Source organism: Chlorocebus sabaeus, chromosome X (genome assembly GCF_047675955.1).
Source record: "Chlorocebus sabaeus isolate Y175 chromosome X, mChlSab1.0.hap1, whole genome shotgun sequence".
Lineage (NCBI taxonomy): Eukaryota > Metazoa > Chordata > Mammalia > Primates > Cercopithecidae > Chlorocebus > Chlorocebus sabaeus.
The window spans coordinates 20,393,196-20,416,208 of NC_132933.1; the positions used below are offsets into that span (position 1 = coordinate 20,393,196).

At 47.1% G+C, this 23,013-nt stretch overlaps 1 protein-coding gene across 1 annotated transcript in view; it reads left to right on the forward strand.

Annotated features, from left to right (window-relative positions):
• The first annotated feature begins 17,220 nt into the window (after window positions 1–17,220).
• Window positions 17,221–23,013, forward strand: part of GPC4 (glypican 4) — a 118,508-nt gene continuing 112,715 nt past the window's right edge. The window contains exon 1 of the mRNA XM_007992736.3: window positions 17,221–18,043. Within this exon, the coding sequence (XP_007990927.1) occupies window positions 17,884–18,043 (160 nt within the window). The 5' untranslated portion in view covers window positions 17,221–17,883. The remainder of the gene's footprint in view (window positions 18,044–23,013) is intronic.

The window sequence follows — 23,013 nt, forward strand, 5'->3', positions numbered from 1 at the left end:
CCCTTGCAATTAATGAGAAAACCCAGATCAGGAGAGAACTGAGGGCAAATCTCAGTTTATCCAGCCTATCCTCCGTCTATCCAGCCCCGGGCAAAGTACTGAGCTGCTCCTTATCTCCTGTGGGCCAGTGGAAGAGCCCTCGGTCCTAAACTGCAACAGGAAGACTCTTCAGTCACTAAGCTTCATCCCTTTGAAAGGGCAGTGGTTACCCAGGCTCAAATTGGCACTGAAACAGCAGCCCTGTCCAGGCAAGACACCTGGGCTCACTTTGGCCTAATGTGGGCAAGTCCCTCTGCAGCTTGCTGCCACAAACTCCAGGCGACACACAAGGGTAAGGAGGCCCACCCTCCCCCTGCCAAGCCCTGCAGGAGTTGGGGGAGCCCTTCCTGCCTGTCAGGCTGGGTGAACCCTAGGCCAAGTGCCCAGTAGGGCTGGTAGCCTCTCCCTCTCTAGGCACCTTTAGCCACCTGTCTGAGGTGTCTTGTCCTGGACCTGCCTGGCAGCAGAAGACTGGATCCGGCAACTCCCTTAAGCCCCTTGCAGTGCAGTGAGACAGCTCCCAGAAAGCTCCATGGCCCTGGGGGTTAGGTAGCCTTGCTAGGGCCAGAGAGGAAGCTGAGGCTGGTCCATATGATATTCAGCCCAGGAGGCAGCTATGCCAGACGGTGCAGCCAAAACAGTGGGCCACCGTCTCTGTCTCTATTGCTTCTCCTTATGCATAATGGATCATGATTAGAATACTTGGAATGTCTGTGGGGCCTGTTTTCCAGAAGCTCAAAGCCCAATAGAGTACTTGAGTTTCTCAGTCAGTCTCACACACAGAGGCACACACACACTTTAAAGAGCAGGCCAAAAAGTGTTATAAATAAAATTCTAGAACATGAGTGGGAGGAATAAACAGGAGAATTTCACTGTAAGAGATGAAAATGCACCAACTCCTTGTGGATGGCTTCCCTCTGACAACCCACAATTGTGCTATTAATCTGAAACAGGCCTAGATATATTGTTACTTTGCTCAGGCTTCTCCTTCTTCTCCTTGTCAATACATGTGTTAAAGATGGTGTAAATACAGTTAGTTTTCCAGATAAAGCTAACAGTAAGAGAAAAAATGTAGTCTTCATTGACACAGTAAGAATATAACCTCATTGGTCACACATCGTCAAGCCTGCTTTCCTTCCAACCAGACAGGATTCTACGCTGTCAATCCCTAGGTTCTGCTCACTTCCTCCTCTCACTCCCTCTGTGTCCATTCTTCCTCCAAGCTAAAGTGTCTCCCAGTCTCCTCTCTCTGCCCATCCTCAAATGTTCCTCATCTGCTAGGCCAGGAATGTTCAATCTTTTTGCTTCTTTGGGTCACACTGGAAGAAGAATTGTCTTCGACCATGCATAAAATACACTAACACTAATGATAGCTGATGCACTTAAAAATTTTTTCAAAAAAACATCGCATAATATTTTAAGAAAGCTTATGAATTTGTGTTGGGCCGCATTCAAAGCCTCCATGGGCTGCGAATTGGACAACCTTGCTCTGGACCTTTACTCAAGGTATTCTATTTATCTGGTATGCCCTCAGCCCTCTTCCTACCCCTTTGAAGCCTCTCTGGTATGAATAACTCCCCTTGCCTGAGCCCATCCACAGAAGGCCCAATGACCTCACTCCTCCTCTGACCATGAGGACCACTGGCTATCTGGATCTAACACACACCGCCTGCCTTGTGAATTAATGTTTAGGTCTCCACCAACAGTGGATGCTGTTGTAGGACAGGCCAGGGCTGGGGTTTGTTCCCTGTTCATAGTATATGCTTGTGACGTGACTTTTTTTCAAAACTTCAAAAGCAAGGTGTTGTCCAGGAGTTGACTCTGGTTTTGATGACTTTAAGTGAAACATCATTTGTCTTACTAAATGGCTGTGTACATGATTCATAACTCCTGTGACAATTCCTATATCAGTTTATTCCTCCCTCCTTCTTCTCTCCTCCTCTCCACCTCCCACCCCCAGTTTTTTGACTAGTGTTCATGGTGGGCTAAATGATTCCTATTTTTCAAGGCAAGGTAGCATTTTCTAAAATAACACAAGAGCCAGCTCCATAGCTCTAGAACTTCTTTCAACTCTTATATTCCACAAGCCAGGAAATACACAGAGAGGTTGCTAGCAAGTAGAAAGATGTTTTAGTTAGGAATCCACAAATTAGAAATAAAAGAGTCCATGGAAAAAGACTGGTTCTGGAAGGCTCAGAAGAACTCTTAGAGAATCTGTTAAATCATATTTTTGTCTGCTGTTTGTAAATGTGACTCGCTTTGAAACCATCTGCTATGCAGTCCTTTGGAGAGAGCTGAGAAGTATTTAAATCTGGGAAAATGAGTATATTTTTGTATCTACCAAAGCAATGTTTTAATGGGTCCCTGCTGCATGTTGTCCAGTGCATTCTTTGAAATGTGATTTTATCCAATTGTCAAGTAACATTTAGAATGGAATTCAAAGAGGGGATGTGACAGTACACAGTGCACAGAGGGGCTGCTGCAGTTTGCGGTGTAGTATTCTTTCACAAAATGAAAAGAGGGCCTGCAAGGCAGGTGGTACAGCAGTGTTTCTTCACGGGTGCAGGGTGGGGTCAAAGCTTTTGCTGCTGCTCTCTCAGTTTAGGGAAGCAGCCGTTCCCCAGATTGGGGGAGGACCTAGGCCAGCTGCTCCTCATCCCTTAGCAAACAGCTAGCTTTGTGCAGCCAAAATTGGGCATTGCTGACAGCTCCGCAATTCAACCTTTATAACGTTTCTGTTTTCACTATTGCCTTCGGTCCCTATGGCTAATATCACCAACTGAGCAGTGCCCAAGACGTCTAAATTACTGGTGCAGCAGCAGCTGTTACAGTAAAGAATTTGAAAATCATCGAAAAGGCTTCCTCATGTTGTATGGAGAAGGTAGACTAAAAGAAAAGCTCCTTTTTCCAAACACCTGTAAGATTAATTTACTGGTGTTGCACACATGCTGTTGTGGACCATCAGTTGTCTCTTGGTGAGGCATGTCTTGGCTTCCCAGTAAAACTGTAAGCCTTTTGAGGGCCAGGATCATGTCTAGTGCAAAAATTGAATGTCAGAGCTGGACAGAACTTCCAGAGTCTGCCGGGCGCGGTGACTCACGCCTGTAATCCCAGAACTTTGGGAGGCCGAGGCGGGCAGATCAAGAGGTCAGGAGATCGAGACCATGCTGGCTAACAGGGTGAAACCCCGTCTCTACTAAAAATACAAAAAACTAGCCGGGCGTGTGGTGGGCGCCTGTAATCCCAGCTGCTCGGGAGGCTGAGGCGGGAGAATGGGGTGAACCCAGGAGGCAGAGTTTGCAGTGAGCCGAGATCGCGCCACTGCACTCCAGCCTGGGTGACAGAGCGAGACTCCGTCTCAAAAAAAAAAAAAAAAAAGAACTTCCAGAGTTCAAATACCAGAGATGAGAAAATTGGGGACAAGACAGTGGTAAGAGGCAGAGTTAGAACTGAATCAGAAGCCATAGGACTCATAGCCCAATAACTTCACATCATGCCAACCCCCAACATTTGCTACTGACAGACTATTCAACGACTGCCTCACAGAGGGAAACAGGATAGAACTTTCACTTGTAACACCCAGAAATGATCCATGAGAAAGAAGGTGTGTCAGCCAAGCACAGTGGCTCACAACTGCAATCCTAGCACTTTGGGAGGTGGAGGCAGGAGGATCATTGGAGTCCAGGAGTTTGAGACCAATCTATGCAACATGGGGAGACCCCATACTTACAAAAATAAAATAACAAAAATTATAAAAAGCCAGGCGTAGTGGCTCACGCCTGTAATCCCAGCACTTTGGGAGGCCGAGGTGGGCGGATCACGAGGTCAGGAGATCAAGACCATCCTGGCTAACACGGTGAAACCCCATCTCTACTAAAAATACAAAAAATTAACTGGGTGTGGTGGTGGGCGCCTGTAGTCCCAGCCACTTGGGAGGCTGAGGCAGGAGAATGGTGTGAACCTGGGAAGTGGAGTTTGCAGTGAGCCAAGATCGCGTCACTGCACTCCAGCCTGGGTGACAGAGCAAAACTCCATCTCAGGAAAAAAAAAAATAAATAAATAAATAAAAATTAGCGGGGCATGGTGGTGCATGTCTGTAGTCCCAGCTACTCGAGAGGCTGAGGTGAGAGAATCACTTGAGCCCAGGAGTATGAGGCTGCCGTGAATTATGGTTGAGCCACTGCACTCCAGCCTGGGTGACAGAGAGAGACTGTGTCTTCCACTATTTAAAAAAGTATATCAACAGGCCAGGAACAGTGGCTTATGCCTATAACCCCAGAACTTTGAGAGGCCGAGGTGGAAGGATTGCTGAGGCCAGGAGTTCAAGACCAGCCTGGGCAACATAGTGAGACACTGTGTCTACCAAGAAAAAAAAAAAATAGCTATCATCTAGGGTCTAGCAGCAACCTCTTATACCAGCCTTAAGGAAACATTAAAGGAGTCAAGCCAGTATTGGGCCTTCACAGTGCAACAACTAACAGGAATCAGCTCAGAGTAGAAAACCACCTCAATCAGTTACCTTTAAGCAGTCTGACAGCCAGGCACCCAGCTTCCCCTGACTAGTAAAGATGGGCCATGCCCCCAACAGGAGTCTTGCTCTGTCACCTAGGCAGGAGTGCAGTGGTGCGATCTTGGCTTACTGCAACTTCCACCTCCCAGGTTTAAGTGATTCTTTTGCCCAGCCTCCCAAGTAGCTGGGATTACAGGCCTGCACCACGACGTCTGGATAATTTTGAGAACAGGCTGGTCTGAAACTCCTGACCTCAAGTGATGCACCTACCTTGGTCTCCCAAAGTGCTGGGATTACAGGTGTGAGCCACTGAGCCCGGCCCTATCAAATTTTACATTTACCCAATTTCCACTTGGTTCTGCACTCTTGGCTCTGTAGCTGGTAATGTCACCAGTTCCATTCCATGATGCTGTATACATACAGTCACTTCTCATTCTTGATCCTCAGCCTTCCCTCCAGAACTTGATTGCATTCACTCTTCCAGCTCTTCTAGCTTCTGAGCATCCTGCACAGGCTTTGATAACTCAGCACTGAGTTCTAGTCATCACCCATTACCCACACTCGCTTGAAAGTCTCCAGATGACAGATTTAGAGAGTAGCTGCTTTGGTAAATGTTTGAGAATTATACAAGAAGAAAGATGACTTTTTTTTAAGTGAGTTGAGATATGATGTAAGTAAAAGACAGGGAATGTTAGGCACAGAAGAAAAAAGCAAGCAAGAAAAATGATGACCAGGTGCAGTGGTTCATGCCTGCAATCCCAGCCTTTGGGAGGCTGAGGCAGGAGGATCGATTGAGTTTAGGAGTTCAAGACCAGCCTGGGAAACTTAGTGAGACCCTCCCTCTACTAAAAGTCAAAAAAAAAAAAAAAAAAAATAGCCCGGTGTGGTGGTGCCCACCTGTGGTCACAGGTACTCGGGAGGGAGACTGAAGTGGGAGGGTCACTTGAGCCTGGGAGGTTGAGGTTGCTGTGAACTGTGATCACACCACTGCATTACAGTCTGGGTGACAGAATGAGACCCTGTCTCTATAAAAAAGAATAAAAAGAAGAAAAGTGAGAGCTTTCACTGTCCCAGTGAGCCGGCTAAATTTTGTATTTTTGTAGAGACGAGGTTTCACCATATTGGTCAGGCTGGTCTTGAACTCCTGACCTTGTGATCCGCCTGTCTCAGCCTCCCAAAGTGCTGGGATTACAGGCATGAGCCACCATGTCAGGCCCTCTGAGAATTATTAAGAAAATGTTGGATAGAATTATCATCGAAAGTCAGATTGGGTGAGAGAAGTTTGCATATGTCAGTAGACAGGGACATGGGAAAAGACAACTCCCTCGTGCTGGTGGACAGCCTGGATTTAGCTACACTTTTGGAATGTCTATCCAGGTTTCATAGTTTCCTTCCTCATTTGAATGCGTTATTGTTGTAGCAGCAATAACAGCAGCAGTTCCGCAGACATTGCCCATCAGTGGTTAGAAAATGACAAATGTCAAACTATGGTTGACCCTCTCTCCAACTCTTTTTATCTACGGTATCTCTTTGGAATAAAAATGCCTGCTCCCTGCTGGGACTTCTTAAAAATGCATATTGTCTCTTCACATAAAGGCAAGGATGATGGTGCTATGAAAAAGTAAGAGAAAGAAGAGGAGGAGGAGAAAAGAAGAAAAGGAATTCATTCCAACTCCCCAGGTTTGAAGTGCAAGTCCAAAAAAACCTGTTGGGCTTAATTGGCACTTCATTAAGCACATTTTCATGTCCATTTAAAGCATTCTGTTGCTTTCTGTTTTTGTAGCTCGGTTTCCTGATCCTCACTGAAGAGGAGCAGGTTTCATAAAGTTCAGGGCCAGAGTTGGGGGAGGGTGCCGTTCGGCTCCCTGGAGCCCTGGGAGAGTGAAGCTGACACCAGACAGCTTGTCCGCTTTTCCAAATGGGGTAGAGAATAAAGAGAAAATGCAATGTTCAGTACCACATGTCACCAGGTTTCCTTTGCAATCTTGAGCCATAAATGTGCCTGATACCTGGGAGCCCTTATTCTCATGTGAAATCCAAGTAGGAGAAGCAAGGTTGGAAAACACCATTGCTACAGCAACTGCTCTAGTCAGACCTTGCGCTTTGCCTGTGACAGCCCTTCACAGGCTTGAGATTTTGAAAAACAAAAAAGGAAAGGTCAAATTTGATGTGGATTGACTAGAATGCCAAGGCCCCTTCCAGATCTCATATTCCCATAGCCTCTGCTGTAATAATGTAAACTCCCTGCCTCCATCCTGTCTCTTTTTGCCTGTGCGATTTTCTCATCAGCCAGGTGAGATGTGGAAGAGTAATAGAAACATGTTTGAAAAATAAATGTTCCAGAAGTACCTTCAACAATCTAAGAGCCAACTTGAAGTGGCAGTGTTTTTATTTAATCAAAAGAATATGGCTGGGTGTGGTGGCTCATGCCTGTAATCCCAGCACTTTGGGAGGCTGAGGTGGGCAGATCACCTGAGGTCAGGAGTTCGAAACCAGACTGGCCAACATGGTGAAACCTGGTCTCTACTAAAAAGACAAAAATTAAGGCCAGGCGCAGTGGCTTACGCCTGTAATCCCAGCACTTTGGGCGGCTGAGGTGGGTGGATCACTTGAGGTCAGGAATTTGAGATCAGTCTGACCAACATGGTGAAACCCTGTTTCTACTAAAAATACAAAAATTAGCCAGGTGTTGTGGTAGGCACCTGTAATCCCAGCTACTTGGAAGGCTGAGGCATGAGAATCACTTGAACCCAGGAGGTGGAGGTTGCAGTGAGCTGAGATTGCGCCATTGCACTCCAGCCTGGGTGACAGAGTAGTTAGATTCTGTCTCCAAAAAAAAAAAAAAAAAAAAAAATTAGTTGGGTGTGGTGGTGGGCGCCTGTAATCCCAGCTACTCTGGAGGCTGAGGAAGGAGAATCGCTTGAACTGGGGAGACGGAGGTTGTAGTGAGCCAAGATGGCACCATTGCACTCTAGCCTGGGCGACAGAGCAAAACTCTGTCTAAAAAAAAAGAAATACTTTTATTTCCATGAATGAACCATTTATGTCCAGTGGGCAAATTAGAGAAGGAACTCTCCCCCAATTACATTGAAATGCACATTTTACATCTAAAACTGTAGATCAAATCATGTACAACAAGCTAGAGTAATGAATATCTATGGCAACTATTCTGCCATCACATGGAAGTGTACTCACTGAAATGTGGGCTCTTTTTTCAGTAATTAGAAATGCTTTTTTTTTTTTTTTGAGACAGAGTCTCGCTCTGTCACCCAGGTTTGAGTGCAGTGGCGCCATCTCGGCTCACTGCAACCTCCTCCTCCTGGGTTCACGCCATTCTCTTGCCTCAGCCTCCTGAGTAGCTGGGACTACAGGCGCCCGTCACCATGCCCGGCTAATTTTTTGTATTTTTAGTAGAGATGGGGTTTCACCGTGTTAGCCAGGATGGTCTCAATCTCCTGACCTCGTGATCCGCCCACCTCGGCCTCCCGAAGTGCTGGGATTACAGGCATGAGGCACCGCGCCCGGCAGAAATGCTCTTTATAAATCAGACTATAAATTAAAGCTTAGGTGCAGGGAACATTAGCCAGCTCTCTTCCTATACTGCCTTTGGTCTTTGTTCTCCTATGAGCATGGGGCATGAGATGTAAATTTTACAAAAGCTGCATACTTCATGCAACCTTTGTCCCTGTAGTAAAGTATAAAATAATATCACTTATCTTATTATCACAAATAATAACACAAATACTAATCACTTATATGATTATTACATAAGAATGGCCATGTTACTCTTTGGGCTTCAGTTATCTTGTCAGGAAAATGGGGATAATAAGAAACACTTTCTCTGTAGTGAGGAGGTCATACTGTATGAAAGTAATTGAAATCCCTTTCTGTTCTACAACACAATAATTAATAATTCAATGCTAATTATGGACCAATACAGATGTAACTCAGGAGCCGTGATACGAAATTATTAGATCAATTTACTATCATACTAAATAGTATTTAGTGCTGGCAGGGCTGGGTGTGAGCAAAATGTGAAGTACGTGGAATTTATAACAACCATAATAATAGTAATAGTAGCTACTATGTATTGAGCGCCTGCTTTTAGGCCCCATGAGAGACAGGATTTTGTTTTATTCATAACTATATCTCCAAAGCTTAAAACAGTGCCGATCCTCAGTAAATACTTGTTGAATGAAGGAATGAGTAATGGATAAATAAATACATGCTTTGTATCAGGCAGTGTGCTAAGTGCTTTCCAATTACTTTGAGGTATATGTATTTCCTACTCTGTGCCCGGTGCTGAGGGTGCAAAAATGAATTAGGCATGCTTTGGACCAAGAGGGATGCCCTTTATATGCATCTATTGCTCTATCTGTCTATATTTTTAACCCTCATAGTGTAGGTGTGACACATGAGAAAAGTAAGGCTCAGGGAGGGTGTTACTTATCTAAGGACACACAGACAGTAAATGGCAGAACCAGGATTTAACTGTTTGCTTGGCCCCATAGCCTTTTCATTGGGTAACACTGCCTTTCTTCTTTCCTTCTTTTATTTATTTATTGTATTTCTTTTCTTTTCTTCTTTTTTTTTTTAGACAAGGTTTAGTTCTGTTGCCCAGGCTGGAGTGCAATGGTGCAATCTGAGCTCACTGCAGCCTCAACCTCCAGGCTCAAGCAATCCTCCCACCTCAGCCTCTCTAGTAACTGTGACTATAGTCAGTTGACACCATGCCCAGCTAATTTTTTGTTTATTTTTTGTAGAAACAAGGTTTCACCATGTTGCCTCTGCTGGTCTTGAACTCCTGAGCTCAAGTGATCCGCCCACCTCAGCCTCCCAAAGTGCTGGGATTACAGGCGTGAGCCTTCGTGCCTGGCCGTATTTATTTTTTGCTTTTCTTTTCTTTTTTTTTTTTTTTTGGAGACGGAGTCTCGCTCTGTCACCCCGGCTGGAGTGCAGTGGCCGGATCTCAGCTCACTGCAAGCTCCGCCTCCCGGGTTTTCGCCATTCTCCTGCCTCAGCCTCCCGAGTAGCTGGGACTATAGGCGCCCGCCACCTCGCCCGGCTATTTTTTTTGTATTTTTTAGTAGAGACGGGGTTTCACTGTGTTAGCCAGGATGGTCTCGATCTCCTGACCTCGTGATCCACCCGTCTCGGCCTCCCAAAGTGCTGGGATTACAGGCTTGAGCCACCGCGCCCGGCCTATTTTTTGCTTTTCATACAGAATCCTTGGATGAGGAAGTGTTGGGCCTTCGCCTCTTTGTTGAGAAGACTGCAACTTGCCACTTTTCAATCCATCCTAAGCCTCCCACTCCTTCAGATCATTCTTTCCAATGTACTACTTTGATATCTCCCTCTCTGCTTGTAAATCTTCAGTGTTGAGAGGCTCAAGATGGCACTGTGACCTCAGGATAATGTGCCTCCATTATCCGGCATCTTACTTCATCAGTCTCCCAGATGAACCTGTACTCACTCAAGATAATGCCTTCACGGGTCTCTGCTGGCCTCCCATTCCCCACCCTGTCTCTCTGCCTAGGTGGATTCCTCTTCATCCCACAAGGCCTCAAGGGATTCCTACCATCTCCAGTCTTTTACCCACCAGCCTTGTACTGTATTTGATGTTTTCTTGGGCAAATTTTGGGCTTAGAGTATAGTAAAAAATGGCTGTTTCATCAAACTGGGACTCAAGAGAATTTCAATTTAAATTTCTGAATGTGTTTCCTCATCCATAAATTAGGGAAAATATGACATACTTCACAGATAATGCATGTGAAAGCAATTCATAAACTCCACAGTACTAAACCAGTATCAGTTATTATTGTGATATTGTCTTTCCATGAAAGACTTTTTAACCAAGGGGTATGATTCTTGTAAATGTTATAGGAAGATAGATATGGGGACTCTTCCCTCAGTGGATGGATGGAGTGGAGCACTGGAGGTCAGATGATCTGTTAGGAGGGTGGCTCTACAGTCTAGACAAGAGGTAATGGAATCTGGATAGGGGTTGATGGTTGTGGAATGGAAAGGAGGATGCAATAGATTCAAGTGATTAAGAGAGACAGGCAACTACAGAACTGGGAGCCACTGCACAGGCACACAAAGGAAAGTAGGGTGCTGGGGACCTATAGCTGGTGGTTAAATCTGTAAACACGAATGAGCTCTCTGAGGGAGAAGGAAAGGCAGAGCAAATTTCAGGCAGTAAAGAAAGAATACTGAAGGGATATATGGAATTGGGAGACAGGAACGAATTTACTCACATCAACTCCTGCCAGGTGGCTGATCCTTTAATCACTGGCACTTCTGTAAAAATTTCCAGAGTGACCAAGAAAGAAACCAGACTTCATAAAAAAAGAGCAAACTGGGATTTTTACCAGTGGAGGGTGTCCAGATTCTTGGTGTCTTGAACAAAGAATTAGACAAAGCACACAAACAAAGCAAGGAAAGAATGAAGCAACAAAAGCAGAGATTTATTGAAAATGAAAGTACACTCTACAAGGTGGGAGCCGGCCTGAGGATAGGGGCTCAAGAACCCAGTTACAGAATTTTCTGGGGTTTAAATACTGTCTAGAAGTTTCCCAATGGCCACCTGGTGTACAACCCATGGAAATGAAGTAGTGGCCTGCAATCAGAGGCTGAAGGGAAGTTACAAAGATTACACCCTATGCCAATGTCCGTTTGGTTGTGGAAAGCAACCAATCAGAGGCTAAGGCTAAAATGATGTTACAAAGTTATACTTCTATGCAAATGAAGACTTGGCCCCCAATCAGAGGCTGAAGCGAAGTTACAAAGGTTACACCCTATACAAACATCTGATTTGTTGTGGAAAGCAACCAATCAGAGGCTGAATCAAAGTTATAAAGTTACACTCCTATGCAAACGTCTGATTGGTTTCAAAAAGCAACCAATCAGAGGTACTTTCAATTTTCCATCTGCCACACAGAAAAAGGAAGGAGGCTTACAAAAGATGTAGCCTCTGGTCCTTTTGTTACTTAGGCGTGGAAAGTTGGGTTTTTCCTTTTGACCTGGTTCTAGGAAGTCAGCGTGAATCAGCCTTAGGTTCCCTGCCTCCAGACCCTATTCTCCTGTCTCAGGATGACTGGCATACATGCATTGCCTTATATTTGCCAGTGTCTTTCTCCATGTATATATGGGTCCTACCTCCCTAAACAGGCTGTCAGATCCTCAAAGGCATCTATCATTTAAGTTTCTGGAACCTTCACAGAATCAACCTTTGTACAAAGTAAACAGAAGACATTGCTTGGTTGCTTGAAAGAGAGGCATGGGGCAGGGGAGGAAAGCTACCGGGTGAAATCTCGGCTGAAGATGGGCTGAATCTGTCAAACAAACTTTTTTTTTTTTTTTTTTTTTTTTGAGATGGAGTCTTGCTCAGTCGCCCAGGCTGGAGTGCAGTGGCGCGATCTCGGCTCACTGCAAGCTCCGCCTTCCAGGTTCACTCCATTCTCCTGCCTCAGCCTCCCAAGTAGCTGGGACTACAGGCACCGGCCACTGCGCCCGGCTAATTTTTTGCATTTTTAGTAGAGACGGGGTTTCACCATGTTAGCCAGGATGGTCTCGATCTCCTGATCTCGTGATCCGCCTGCCTCGGCCTCCCAAAGTGCTGGGATTACAACCGTGAGCCACCGCGCCCGGCTCAAACAAACATTTAAGAGTTCTGAAACAGTCGCTAACATTTAAAAATCAGGAGGTTTCAAATATGAATGTAGGTCTTTTATTCCCCCAGGGAAACTGCCCATCTGGTGAACCTGTACTCTTTAAGGCAATACGCATGCAAATAAAAATAAAGCCTAAGGCCAGGTGCGGTGGCTCAAGCCTGTAATCCCAGCACTTTGGGAAGCGGAGATGGGCAGATTGCTTGAGTCCAGGAGTTCGAGACCAGCCTGGGCAACATGGCGAAATCCCTGTCTCTACAAAAATACAAAAATTAGCATGGTGGTGTGCAACTGTGATGCCAGCCACTTGGGAGGCTGAGGTGGGAGGATTGCTTGAGCCTGGTAGGCGGAGGTTGCAGTAAGCCGAGATTGCTCCACTGCACTCCAGCCTGGGCAACAGAGCAGGGCTCTGTCTCAAAAATAAATAAATAAATAAATAAATAAATAAATAAATAAATAAAGCAAGCCTAGAAGAGCTCTTGGAGGCTGGTAGTGGAGGAACTCTCAAAGAAAATGTGGCCTCTGCTAAGGAACAAGTGTTGTAGTCATTTTATGCAGACAGTGCTTTGGAGGCCTAAAAGGAGGAGGGGCTAGCTCTGCTTGGAGGAATCCAGGAAAGCTTTCCAGAAGAGGTGACTTCTCAGCTGAGTCTTGAAGCATGAGTATGAAAGAATTGTCCAAGAAATGGAAGGGAACGAAAGGATAGTTATAAGAAGGGGCAGGGTACAGGTAGATAAATCCACGCAAGATAGCGAATGTGATGACACATTCTTGTGGGGCCAGAGCACAGGATACAGGACAGGGAAGGGCCAGTAAGAAAGCTGGAAATGTAGCCTAAGCAAAATGGTGAAACTCTGTCTCTACAAAACAGAAAAAAATAAAAAAAGCTGGGCATGGTGGCACGTGCCTGTAGTCCCAGCTACTCGGAAGGCTGAGCTGGGAGGATCACTTGAGCCCAGGAAGGTGGAAGCTGCACTCTAGCCTAGGCGACAGAGCCTGTTTTAAAAATAAAATAAAATAAAATAAAATAAAATAAAATAAAATAAAATAAAAAGGTGGGGGGGGGAGGCAGGCATGGTGGTTCACACCTATAATCCTAGCACTTTGGGAGGCTGAGATGGGAGGATCACTTGAGCCTGGGAGTTTAAGATCAGCCAGGGCAACATGACAAAATGTCTCTACAAAAATCAGCCAGAAGGACATTGTCCAGATGATGCTGTCAAAGCCTCACTCTGATGGCTGTGTGGGGAATGGGCTGGATACAGGGAAAGACTAGAGGGCTGCAGGCCAACATCTTACCCTAACTAAGGGAGGGAGCTTCCTTCCTTTCTTCTTCTCTCCCTTCCCTTCCCTTCCCTTCCCTTCCCTTCCCTTCCCCTCCCTTCCCCTCCTTCCCCCTTCCCCTTCCCCTCCCCTCCCCTCCCCTCCCCTCTCCTCCTCTCCTCTCCTCTCTTCTCTTTCCTGAAACAGGGTCTTATGCTGTCACCCAGGCTGCAGTGCAGTGGTGTGATCACAGCTTACTTTAGCCTCTACCTCCCAGGCTCAAGCAATCCTTCTGCCTCAGCCTCCCAAATAGCTGGGACCACAGGTGTGCGCCACTATGCCTGTATAATTTTTATTTTGTTGTAGAGACAAAGTCTCACTATGTTGCCTAGGCTGATCTTGAACTCCTAGACTCAAGCGATCCTCCTGCCTCGGCCTCCTAACAGATATGAGCCACTGTGCCCAGGTTTGGTTCTTCCCAGCACCATATTTAGAAATCAGGGTAGCTACCCAGCAGGCCATGAGAAGTGTCCTCAAAGCTGAGAGAGTAGACCTGGCTCAATTAGTTCTCTTGGATTAAAGGACAGAAGCATGGGAATGTATTCTTTGTTCTCTCTGCCCACCAGCAAATGTATCCTCCCCCTCCAAGTGTCACATCAGGGGAAACTCCTGACCTGGGAAAAATAAGTATACCATTAGTGCATTCTATCTAAGCAAGCCTTTGCACACTGTTTATAAAACTGTAAACTCCTTTTGGCTTATACATCTTCCCTTCCTCTAGGACTGAACATTGTCAGGCACATAGGAGGTGTTCAATGAACATTTATCAATCTAAAACAAGGATACTTCCACAGGACCTTGGCAGTTGTACATTCACTGCTGACACTAAAAGAGACCCAGAGCACTGTGTTCTCTGACCACCACCACCACCACCAACAACAACAACAAAAATAGCATGGGATTTGGTCAGAGGCCTTAGATTTCAGTCTTGGTTCAGCCACCCAAGAGCTCTGTGGCTGTGGACAAGCCACAGAATCTTGCTGAGACTTGGTTTGCTTATCAATTAAAAACAAACAAACAGAAAACAAACAAAATGTTCTAAGATACAAGGGTGCACCTGGAAGCACTGTGCAAACTTGTAAAGTGCTATATGACCAAAATGTGGTATATCTGTAAATGGAACATTATTCAGTCATAAAAAGGAATGAAGTACTGATACATGATACCAATATGGATAGACCTTGAAAACATGATGCTAAGTGAAAGAAGTCAGACATAAAAGCCCTGTATTGTATAATTCCATTTCTACAAAATGTCTGGAATAGGCAAATCCATAGAGACAAAGCAGATTAGTGGTTTGTAGGGACTGGAGGGAGAAGAGAAGGAACTTTGAGTGCTTAATGGGTATGTGGTCTCCTTTTGGAGTGATGAAAATGTTCTGTAACTAGTGGTGATGGCTGTACATTATGATTGTACTAAATGCCACTGAAGTGTGCATTTCAAAATGGTTAAAATGGTACCAAATTGCCTAAGTGTGTGCTTTATACTAAAAAAAAAAAAAAAAAAAAAAAAAAGGTTATATGAAGGTTAATCAGCCTGAGAAGTCATTGATTTTTGCATTTAACATGTAGCCTCCAATTCATTTTTTGGCGTTGAGAGAACTTACAAGGAGTAGGTGCATCTCCACTAAGAAGCCTCTTCTGAAGATAGCAGGGATGGGAGTTGGAGAGGGAAGAAGGAATTCTGGCCCATCTGAAAAGCTTCCCTTCTGGATGGTATTTGTTTCGTAGATTGCCAGTTGTTCACCCTGTTTGTATTTAAATGAAAGGAGGCTTTGAAGTGGGAGCCGCCTCTGAGCAGGGCTTGGGGTTCCTGCCTCCCTTGGTAAAGTTCAGACTTGTCCAGATCTGTTTGTAGCCAGAGGTTACTGTTTCTGGTGGAAAAGGCTCAAGTTTGGGTTAATAATACATTATGGGGAAGAGCAAGAGTAAACCCGGTGGGGCGGGGGCGGCGGCAACAAATGAGTTCCTCCTAGCCTTGGTGTGAGAAGCAGCTTTCTGATTTGGCCTTCGTGGTTTAGGAGTATCATTTTCTCCCTTATGGTCACTGGTTTCCATTTTATAATAATGTTGGTTGTATCTCAGAGCATGTTCTCCTTGGTGAAGAACATCTTTAAGTAAATGTATCAATCAATGAAAATTAAAAGTGCTCAGCTAAGCCCTAGCAATGCCTTCAGGACTTGATGGTTACCAGTTTAAGGAAAGTCTTGAAAATGGCAGGAAATTCAATTGTAGTTGAGTTTGCACATTAAAAAAAAAACTGCTCTCCTAGTTTCAGAGTTAAATGTTCTGCCAGCCCACAGAAATTGGAAGTCACAGTTATAGACGGGTCACAATCTATCTGTTTATGTTGATGGTCTGTTAACAAAATGTAGAAGAGTTTGCAAGCGGGCATTCAAAATAACAGCTACTCATAGCCAGCCATATCAACGTGGTTTACAAACAACAGTGGAGAAAGTCTCAACAAACCCTCTGAGGGTGATAACTGTAATGATGGTTCGTATCTTTGCCCTATGTAATTTTATGGGAATTGAGAGTCTAGCCAAATAATAAGTTCCAGCCCTTTTTATCTGTCCAGTTCCCAGCACACTCCCGAGGTGTCTGAGGCACTTCTCACCCCAACCTCTTAAAGAAGATTGTAACAATAACAACGGTAATGACAAGTTCCCGAGCTGCACAGTTCCCTTCATTTAAGGAGCCCTGGGAGCTTCAAAAAACACTCATTAATGGAATCTGACAAAGCTTGCAAGATAGGAAGTCTCGCCCATTTCCAGTTTTCTGGTGGAAAAGTGGGGACTGAGTCCCAGAGGGGTGTCAGTCTCTCTCACGGGGCTTGAGTGGGTAGGGGGTTTGGGGGTCCTGGGCTACCATTATTCCATGAAATTCGAGTCAAGAGTCCCGGGTTCTGGACGCCCCCTACCCCGGCGTGCTATTACCAAGTCGCTTCCCGTTTCTGGGCCCCAGTTCCCCTACCTAATAGAAGGAAGGGTTGGGCCAAATGGTCTCCAAGATCTCTGCGGTCAACCCTGACTTTGCCCCCTCACCTCGCGGTTGCGGATTTTTCCCGCTTCAGGGTTCGGTTAGACTTGTAGCAGAACCGGGTCGGGGTGGGAGTGGCGTCGAGGGGGTGGAGTGTTGCGAATGCGGAAAGGAGAATGCCTGACGGGGTCCTGGACAAATTGGTGTTTCACGAGCACCGTCCTATTGGTAGCAGGTCTGGGGAGACCAGGTGAGGCTCTAGGACGCGCTCAGAGCCCCAAATCCCCCCGCTGCCTGCAGCGAAACAATGTGAATAATGCGCCTTCCCCGCCCAGCCCGGGAGCTGAGCGCATAGGAGCGTCCGCGGGTGCGGGATGGCAGCGGGGAGGCGGATATCGCGGCGGGAGGGGCTCCGCGCGGCTTTTGCCCATAGGCGGCGGGTCAGGTGGCCGCGCGCAAGGCCTGCGGCTCAGACGTGGGCTTCGGGGACAAGTCCCAGGCCGTCCCGTTCCCCAGAACCTGGGCCCTTCAGCCGGGAGTAGTTGGCCTTCCCTTCGCGGTTGGGGGGCGGTGGGCGAGCTCCCCGCCTCCGAGGAGGAGGGGAGGAAGGAGGAGCCGGGTGGGGCGTGTCATGCGAAGGAGCGCCGGGCGCCCGGTGCGGCCCCCTAGGAAGTGGATTTGACCGCTCCGGATCCAACCCGGCTTCCAGGTTTTCTCCCGGCCCGGCCCAGCGTGCTCCCGCCTGTCTCCGGCCCCCCCGACGCCCGCCCCCTCCCCCCGAGTGCAGCCCGCTTGGCCAAGTTTGCGGAGCGTCGCCGCGCACGCCGGCCAGTCAATCAGCGGCAGAGCTGAGAAGGGCACAGCCGCGCGGCGGAGGGCAGAGTCAGCCGAGCCGAGTCCAGCCGGACGAGCGGACCAGCGCAGGGCAGCGCAAGCCGCGCGCAGCGAACGCCCGCCGCCGCCGACACCCTCTGCGGTCCCTGCGGCGCCTGCCACCCTTCCCTCCTTCTCCACGTCCCCGCCTCGCCGGCCAGCCAGCTTGCCGGGTTCGCTGCCCCGCGGAACCCCGAGGTCACTGGCCCTCGCCTCTGCTTCCCTGGGCCGCACGCAGCCTCCACGCCCTCCTTCTCCTCCTTTTACCCTGGCCCGCCGCCTGGCACCGGGGACCGTTGCCTGACGCGAGGCCCAGCTCTACTTTTTGCCCCGCGGCTCCTCCGCCTGCTCGCTTGTTCCACCAACTCCAACTCCTTCTCCCTCTAGCTCCACTCGCTAGTCCCCGACTCCGCCAGCCCTCGGCCCGCTGCCGTAGCGCCGCTTCCTGTCCAATCCCAAAGGTGGGAACGCGTCCGCCCCGGCCCGCACCATGGCACGGTTCGGCTTGCCCGCGCTTCTCTGCACCCTGGCAGTGCTCAACGCCTTGCTGCAGGCTGCCGAGCTCAAGTCGAAAAGTTGCTCGGAAGTGCGACGTCTTTACGTGTCCAAAGGCTTCAACAAGAACGATGCCCCCCTCCACGAGATCAACGGTAGGTGGGCACCCCCGGGAGGTGGGCGTAGAGACCGACACCTCGGGAAGGTGGCTGCAACCCCCTTCCCCCGCCCCGCCGCCCTCAGCGCCGGACGCAGGTACACTAGAGGGAGAAATGGGCAGTCGAGAGAGCAGGAGCGAGCGAGAGAGCCAGGCAGCCCGGGCGCAGGACGTTCCCCGCCGGCGCGGCGCTCCCCGCCTCCAGCACTGCGAGTGGAGGGGAGCCGCCGGGTTGCCCGGTGCCACTGTCGCGCTCCGCTCCCCACTCCCGCTCCGCCTCCCCCCTGCATTATTCGCCGTCCCGGGAAGCCCCTGGGGATACTGGTCGTCAAAGTGCGTGTTACCGGCTTCCTCGCCTTTTCCGGGTTGAACTCCTTATAGGACGCCCCGCTTTGTTGTATGGGTGACCACGAGAGGTCGGGTGGGGGTGGGGGTTGCCAGTGGGGTGTGGTGGAGGGAAACCTTCCGGAGCTTGCTAGATTCTGGGGGTCGGAAAACGTGGAACTTGAGTTGATGTTTCATTGTTGTTCTTTTAAAACTCTCTCCCCGCCTCTCTTGAACCGCTGACACGGATTAGGAGTTTTAGTAGCCTCAACGGCTTTAGAAGTCGCCTTTAAAAAGCAAACGACTACCCCTACTCTCCACCCCTCCAAACCCTGACTTTTGGGAAGTCTCCTACTTTCCGGAAGGTATCGGACCAGAGGAGTATTTTTCTCCTCTTTCTTTTTTCTTACCTCATTTTAAGGGTTAATTGCACTTTCAATTACAGACCTTTGAAAGGACTGATTACAGGAAACCTGAATCTCAGTTTGGAGATGGTTATGCAAATAGAGACGGTTTAGCCTGTGAAAAAGTTTACCGGATTTTGGCGCCGGTGGGGTGGGATGGGGGCGTGTATGGGGGTATTTGTGAAAGCCTCTCTCGGAGCGCTGGGGAGGCAGCGTTCGGCGGGTGCCCTGCGTCCTTCCCAGCGAGGCCGGCGGCGGTGTCCGGCCGGGTCCCCTCCGGGTCGCACTCTCTTCTTAGCAGCGGCCAACTGTTGCGCGCAGCTCCGCCGGCCGCGCAGGTAGCCCGTTCGCCCTGGGGGCTCAGAAAACACCATGAATCTAGCTGGCTGGTGGCCAGCGTAATCTAACGGAGGAGTGAGAGATTCGAGCCCGGGGGGCCGAGCCTCCACTCCGAACCTTTCATGGAAGTGAGTGGAGCGCGCCTTTGCCTTGCCGTGCTGGTCTCCGGGTGGGGCGGGCAGCCAGCAAAGGAAATACTGTAATTTCAACCAGGCGCTTCCAAAGGCTTAGGGAGATTTGGGGGTCATTTTTTGGAAGGGCTATTAATAACCTTGGAGATTAAGTGCAGTCATCAATTACATATAAATTACAAAGGTAATTGAGGGAAGTTGTTGGGAACTTTTGGAGTGTAACTGGCATCTGTCTAGAAATAGAACCGAAGAAATTGTTGGAGCAGCCCAGGCGCCCACTGCACCTTGGCAGTTACCAAATAACATGCTCACTACTGATTAGACACTGTTTGCCCTTCAGTTGCCTGTCTTTTCGGGAGCTCAAGTATGTCCTCAAAGCGGCACGATTTTATTGGTTGTAGAGCCCTGAAAAGCCCTCTTTCTTTCCCTTCCTCAGGCCCCGCCAGAAAAAAAAAATGAAGTGAACTAGCAGCCGCTGAAGCTTGGGGGCTCTGCAGGTCAAACCTGGGGCCTTTGTGCCCTGCACAGTTTGGGCCTGGGCACAGTGGAGATGATTGGCGTGAAGGTTACAGTTGTCATTCCCACATTTTGAAGGGGTAGATGCAGCTCTGTACTTAATGGGAATGTGACAAGGTTTCATCTTCTGCTCATGCAAACAATATGTGCCTTTGATATTGACTGCAGGCATTCAGCGAGTGGGGTTGTGAAATTGCCCTCCCCAGTTTCCCCAACTTTGCTCTGTGCAGTCTTTCGCTGTGGCAGGGCATCTTCCCCAGCCAGCATCTCAGGAAAAAGGAAGCTTGAAGGGTGCTCAGAGACTCTGTGCTGGGTGTTCCCTTTGATTGTCATCATCCCCAGAAATCACCTGAGGGATATTTGCATATATGTCTATCTGGACACTCCCCCATGCCAAAGATAGGGGAGTTATTAGTGACCAGCAGCAGGAAATGGAAGCTAATGTGCTCACACCCAAAACATTTTATTCTTTTTGTCTTGTCCTTCATCTCCCTCCCAGGGCTGCTGCTTTTATTTCCCCTTTTGAATGACCTACTGGACTGCATTCTCCTGAGGAACAAAGGAAGTGCCTTTTTAGCTGGAATCCTTGGAAGACCACCAAGGACTTTAGCTCATGCAGTGCAATTTCGCACCACTTTCAACAATAACAAAAATGCATGACTGAATGGCTCAAAAATGTGGAGTGTTAGAGGCATTCATTTGAGTCTAGGACACTGTCACAACACAGACGGACCCAAGTAAATACCTTTAGACGGCCAGTATAGAAACAGGCATAATCTTTACCATTGCCCTGGCCTCTCCAGATGCATACATTAGCCTTGTCTTCTCTGGGCTACACTCAGATAATTTTGGTCATTTTTTAAGGGGGATAGTCAATATAGTGACTTGTATTCAGCCTAGGTCTGAATGGATTAATTGCCAGGCACTTTCCCAGGGATGGGGGATGTGCTTTTTTCAGTGCAAAACACCCAGGATCATTTTCCAGGTGAAGTATCACAAAGTCTGGGTTCCTAGCTCATTGAACCCCAGGCTCAGCCCAAGTTTAATGTTTTATTCCAGATGGCCTTGCACTTGCCTTCTAGAGGTTTGAACAGGCTTTAAGAATACTCCATGTTCTGGAGGAGTCTCAGTCTTTATGATCATAGTTAGGATAATCTCATGTGCTCTCAAGGGTGTCAGGGAGTACATCATGCTGACAGGGCTTCCAACTGAGGTCCTGCATTGCCTGTCTGCTTGACCCCTGTACTTTTCAAATAATGCTGAGCCCAGGTGCCATGATCAAAAGGGATCTTTAACACAAAGGTTGTTTTTGTTCAGATTTCAATGACTGTGTGTTTTTGGAGCTCCTACTATGTGCAGTATCTTCTACTCAGCATTGTGGAGACAGCAAGAAAGGCAGGAGGGGCTTCTGCCACCAGGACCTTTCCTGTTAGTAGGGAGATAAACCAGGCACACACAAAATTAGAATACAACACTGTGGTGATAAGTGCCATACAAGTGATACAGATGACAAGAAGGGAGTGCCCAGGCATTTCAAAGACAAAAGGGATTTAGGACTCTAATACTATAGAATATTAACTGGGTAAAGCTAGTTCACTAGTAAAAATGAAAATGCTAATGATAATAAGTTAAAAAATCTAACCATTTTCGTTATGCCTCCCTCCATAAAGACAAAGGAAAGGTAAAGGGTATGCAACAATGGGCATTTTATTACTCATCTATGTTGAAATTGTTTTTAAGAGTGAGGCAATGGGTTAGAAGCGTTCATGAACTTGCCAAAGGTCCTCTTCACAATGACATTGAATGATACTCAGAACTTTGTGCCCTAGTTGCAGTTTTGGAGTTTTTATTTCTTGTTCCCTTTTGTGTTCATGAGCAATGCATCTATGATCATGTGCCCACACACACACATACATATGTACATGCACAAAGGATTCCAGGACTCATAAGCTGTTATGACTACGTGGAAAAAAAGTGCATGTGTATGTGTGTTGGAGAGGTAGCAATACTTTCTAATAGTGAGTTGATTATATATGACACACAGCATGTGTCTTTAAGATTTGTAGTCCCCCTTCCCCACCTTAAGTAATGTATTGGATTTTGCAATGAATTTGTGATCTCCTGTTTTGTTGGAATCATCAGTTTGGCTCTGTGTTTCACTTGGGGAGGGTCAAATTGAACCATAGGGCCTATCACTGTAGAAATTGTCCCAAGTAGTTTACAGGAGGTATCTTCTGGACATGTTAAAAAAAAAAATTTAGTAAAAGTTCTGGCTTCTGCAGCTCAGTCTCTGGTTAAAACATATAAATATAAAATGTCTGATTCAGCATAATTACTGTTTTCCTTTTTTATTTGATTCACGTGGGGTCACATGCAATTTCAGGATTAACTGGAGACTAGACTGAGGAATGAAAAAGGAAGTTTTTTTGTTATCTGTACAAGGGAAACAACATTGGTGTTAATCTGAGGCAGTTGGAAGTGAGTCTCTCTGGCTCCCCAGTGACCTTAACTGTTTTAGCACTGAGGTTTTTTCTCATTTATGTTTTAAAAAATGTATTTTGGCCTCATGATAAGGGTTTGTAGCTATCGAATGCTTTCTCTGGACCTGGCCCTATACCAAGGAACTTACATGATTCTCTCATTTAAAACCCACAACAACCATATGACATCAGAATTATCTCCATTTTACAGATAAGAAAACAGATTCAAAGGGATTATGAAATATGTCCACAATCTTATAGCTAGTGAATGACAGAGGTGGGATTTGAACCCAGGTCTTATTTGTTCTAGAGTATAGTTCATGCTATGTTGTACAGATAGTAAGACAAAAAAGTACCTTCTTTATTCCCATAGAGGTTGTTGAGATATAAACTATGGGAGGACCTTCAGCCAACTAGTAAGGGACCATCATCAAAACAGCACAATTTTCGCATTATAGTGGAGAGGATCCAGTCACATCTGATCAAACCCAGACATAGGCAATCTAGCGTTAATGGTAGAAGGAATATAAATTGTATTTCCTGGACAATACAATTGAGGAGCCAATGAGGGTTTCTGAGGGAGGGGAATGTCGTCAGTCAAGCTGTTTTAGGAAGATAACTAGTGGCTCTTTGGGTTAAGGGTTGGCAAGGCAAGAGATAAAGACAGGGAGGTCTGTCAGCACACTCCCCTTTTAAATAGTTCTTAATTGGTCTACCTGCCTCTTGTCTGTCTCCGCCTCCTAACTCCCTGTTCTATCCTGAACATCGACAGCT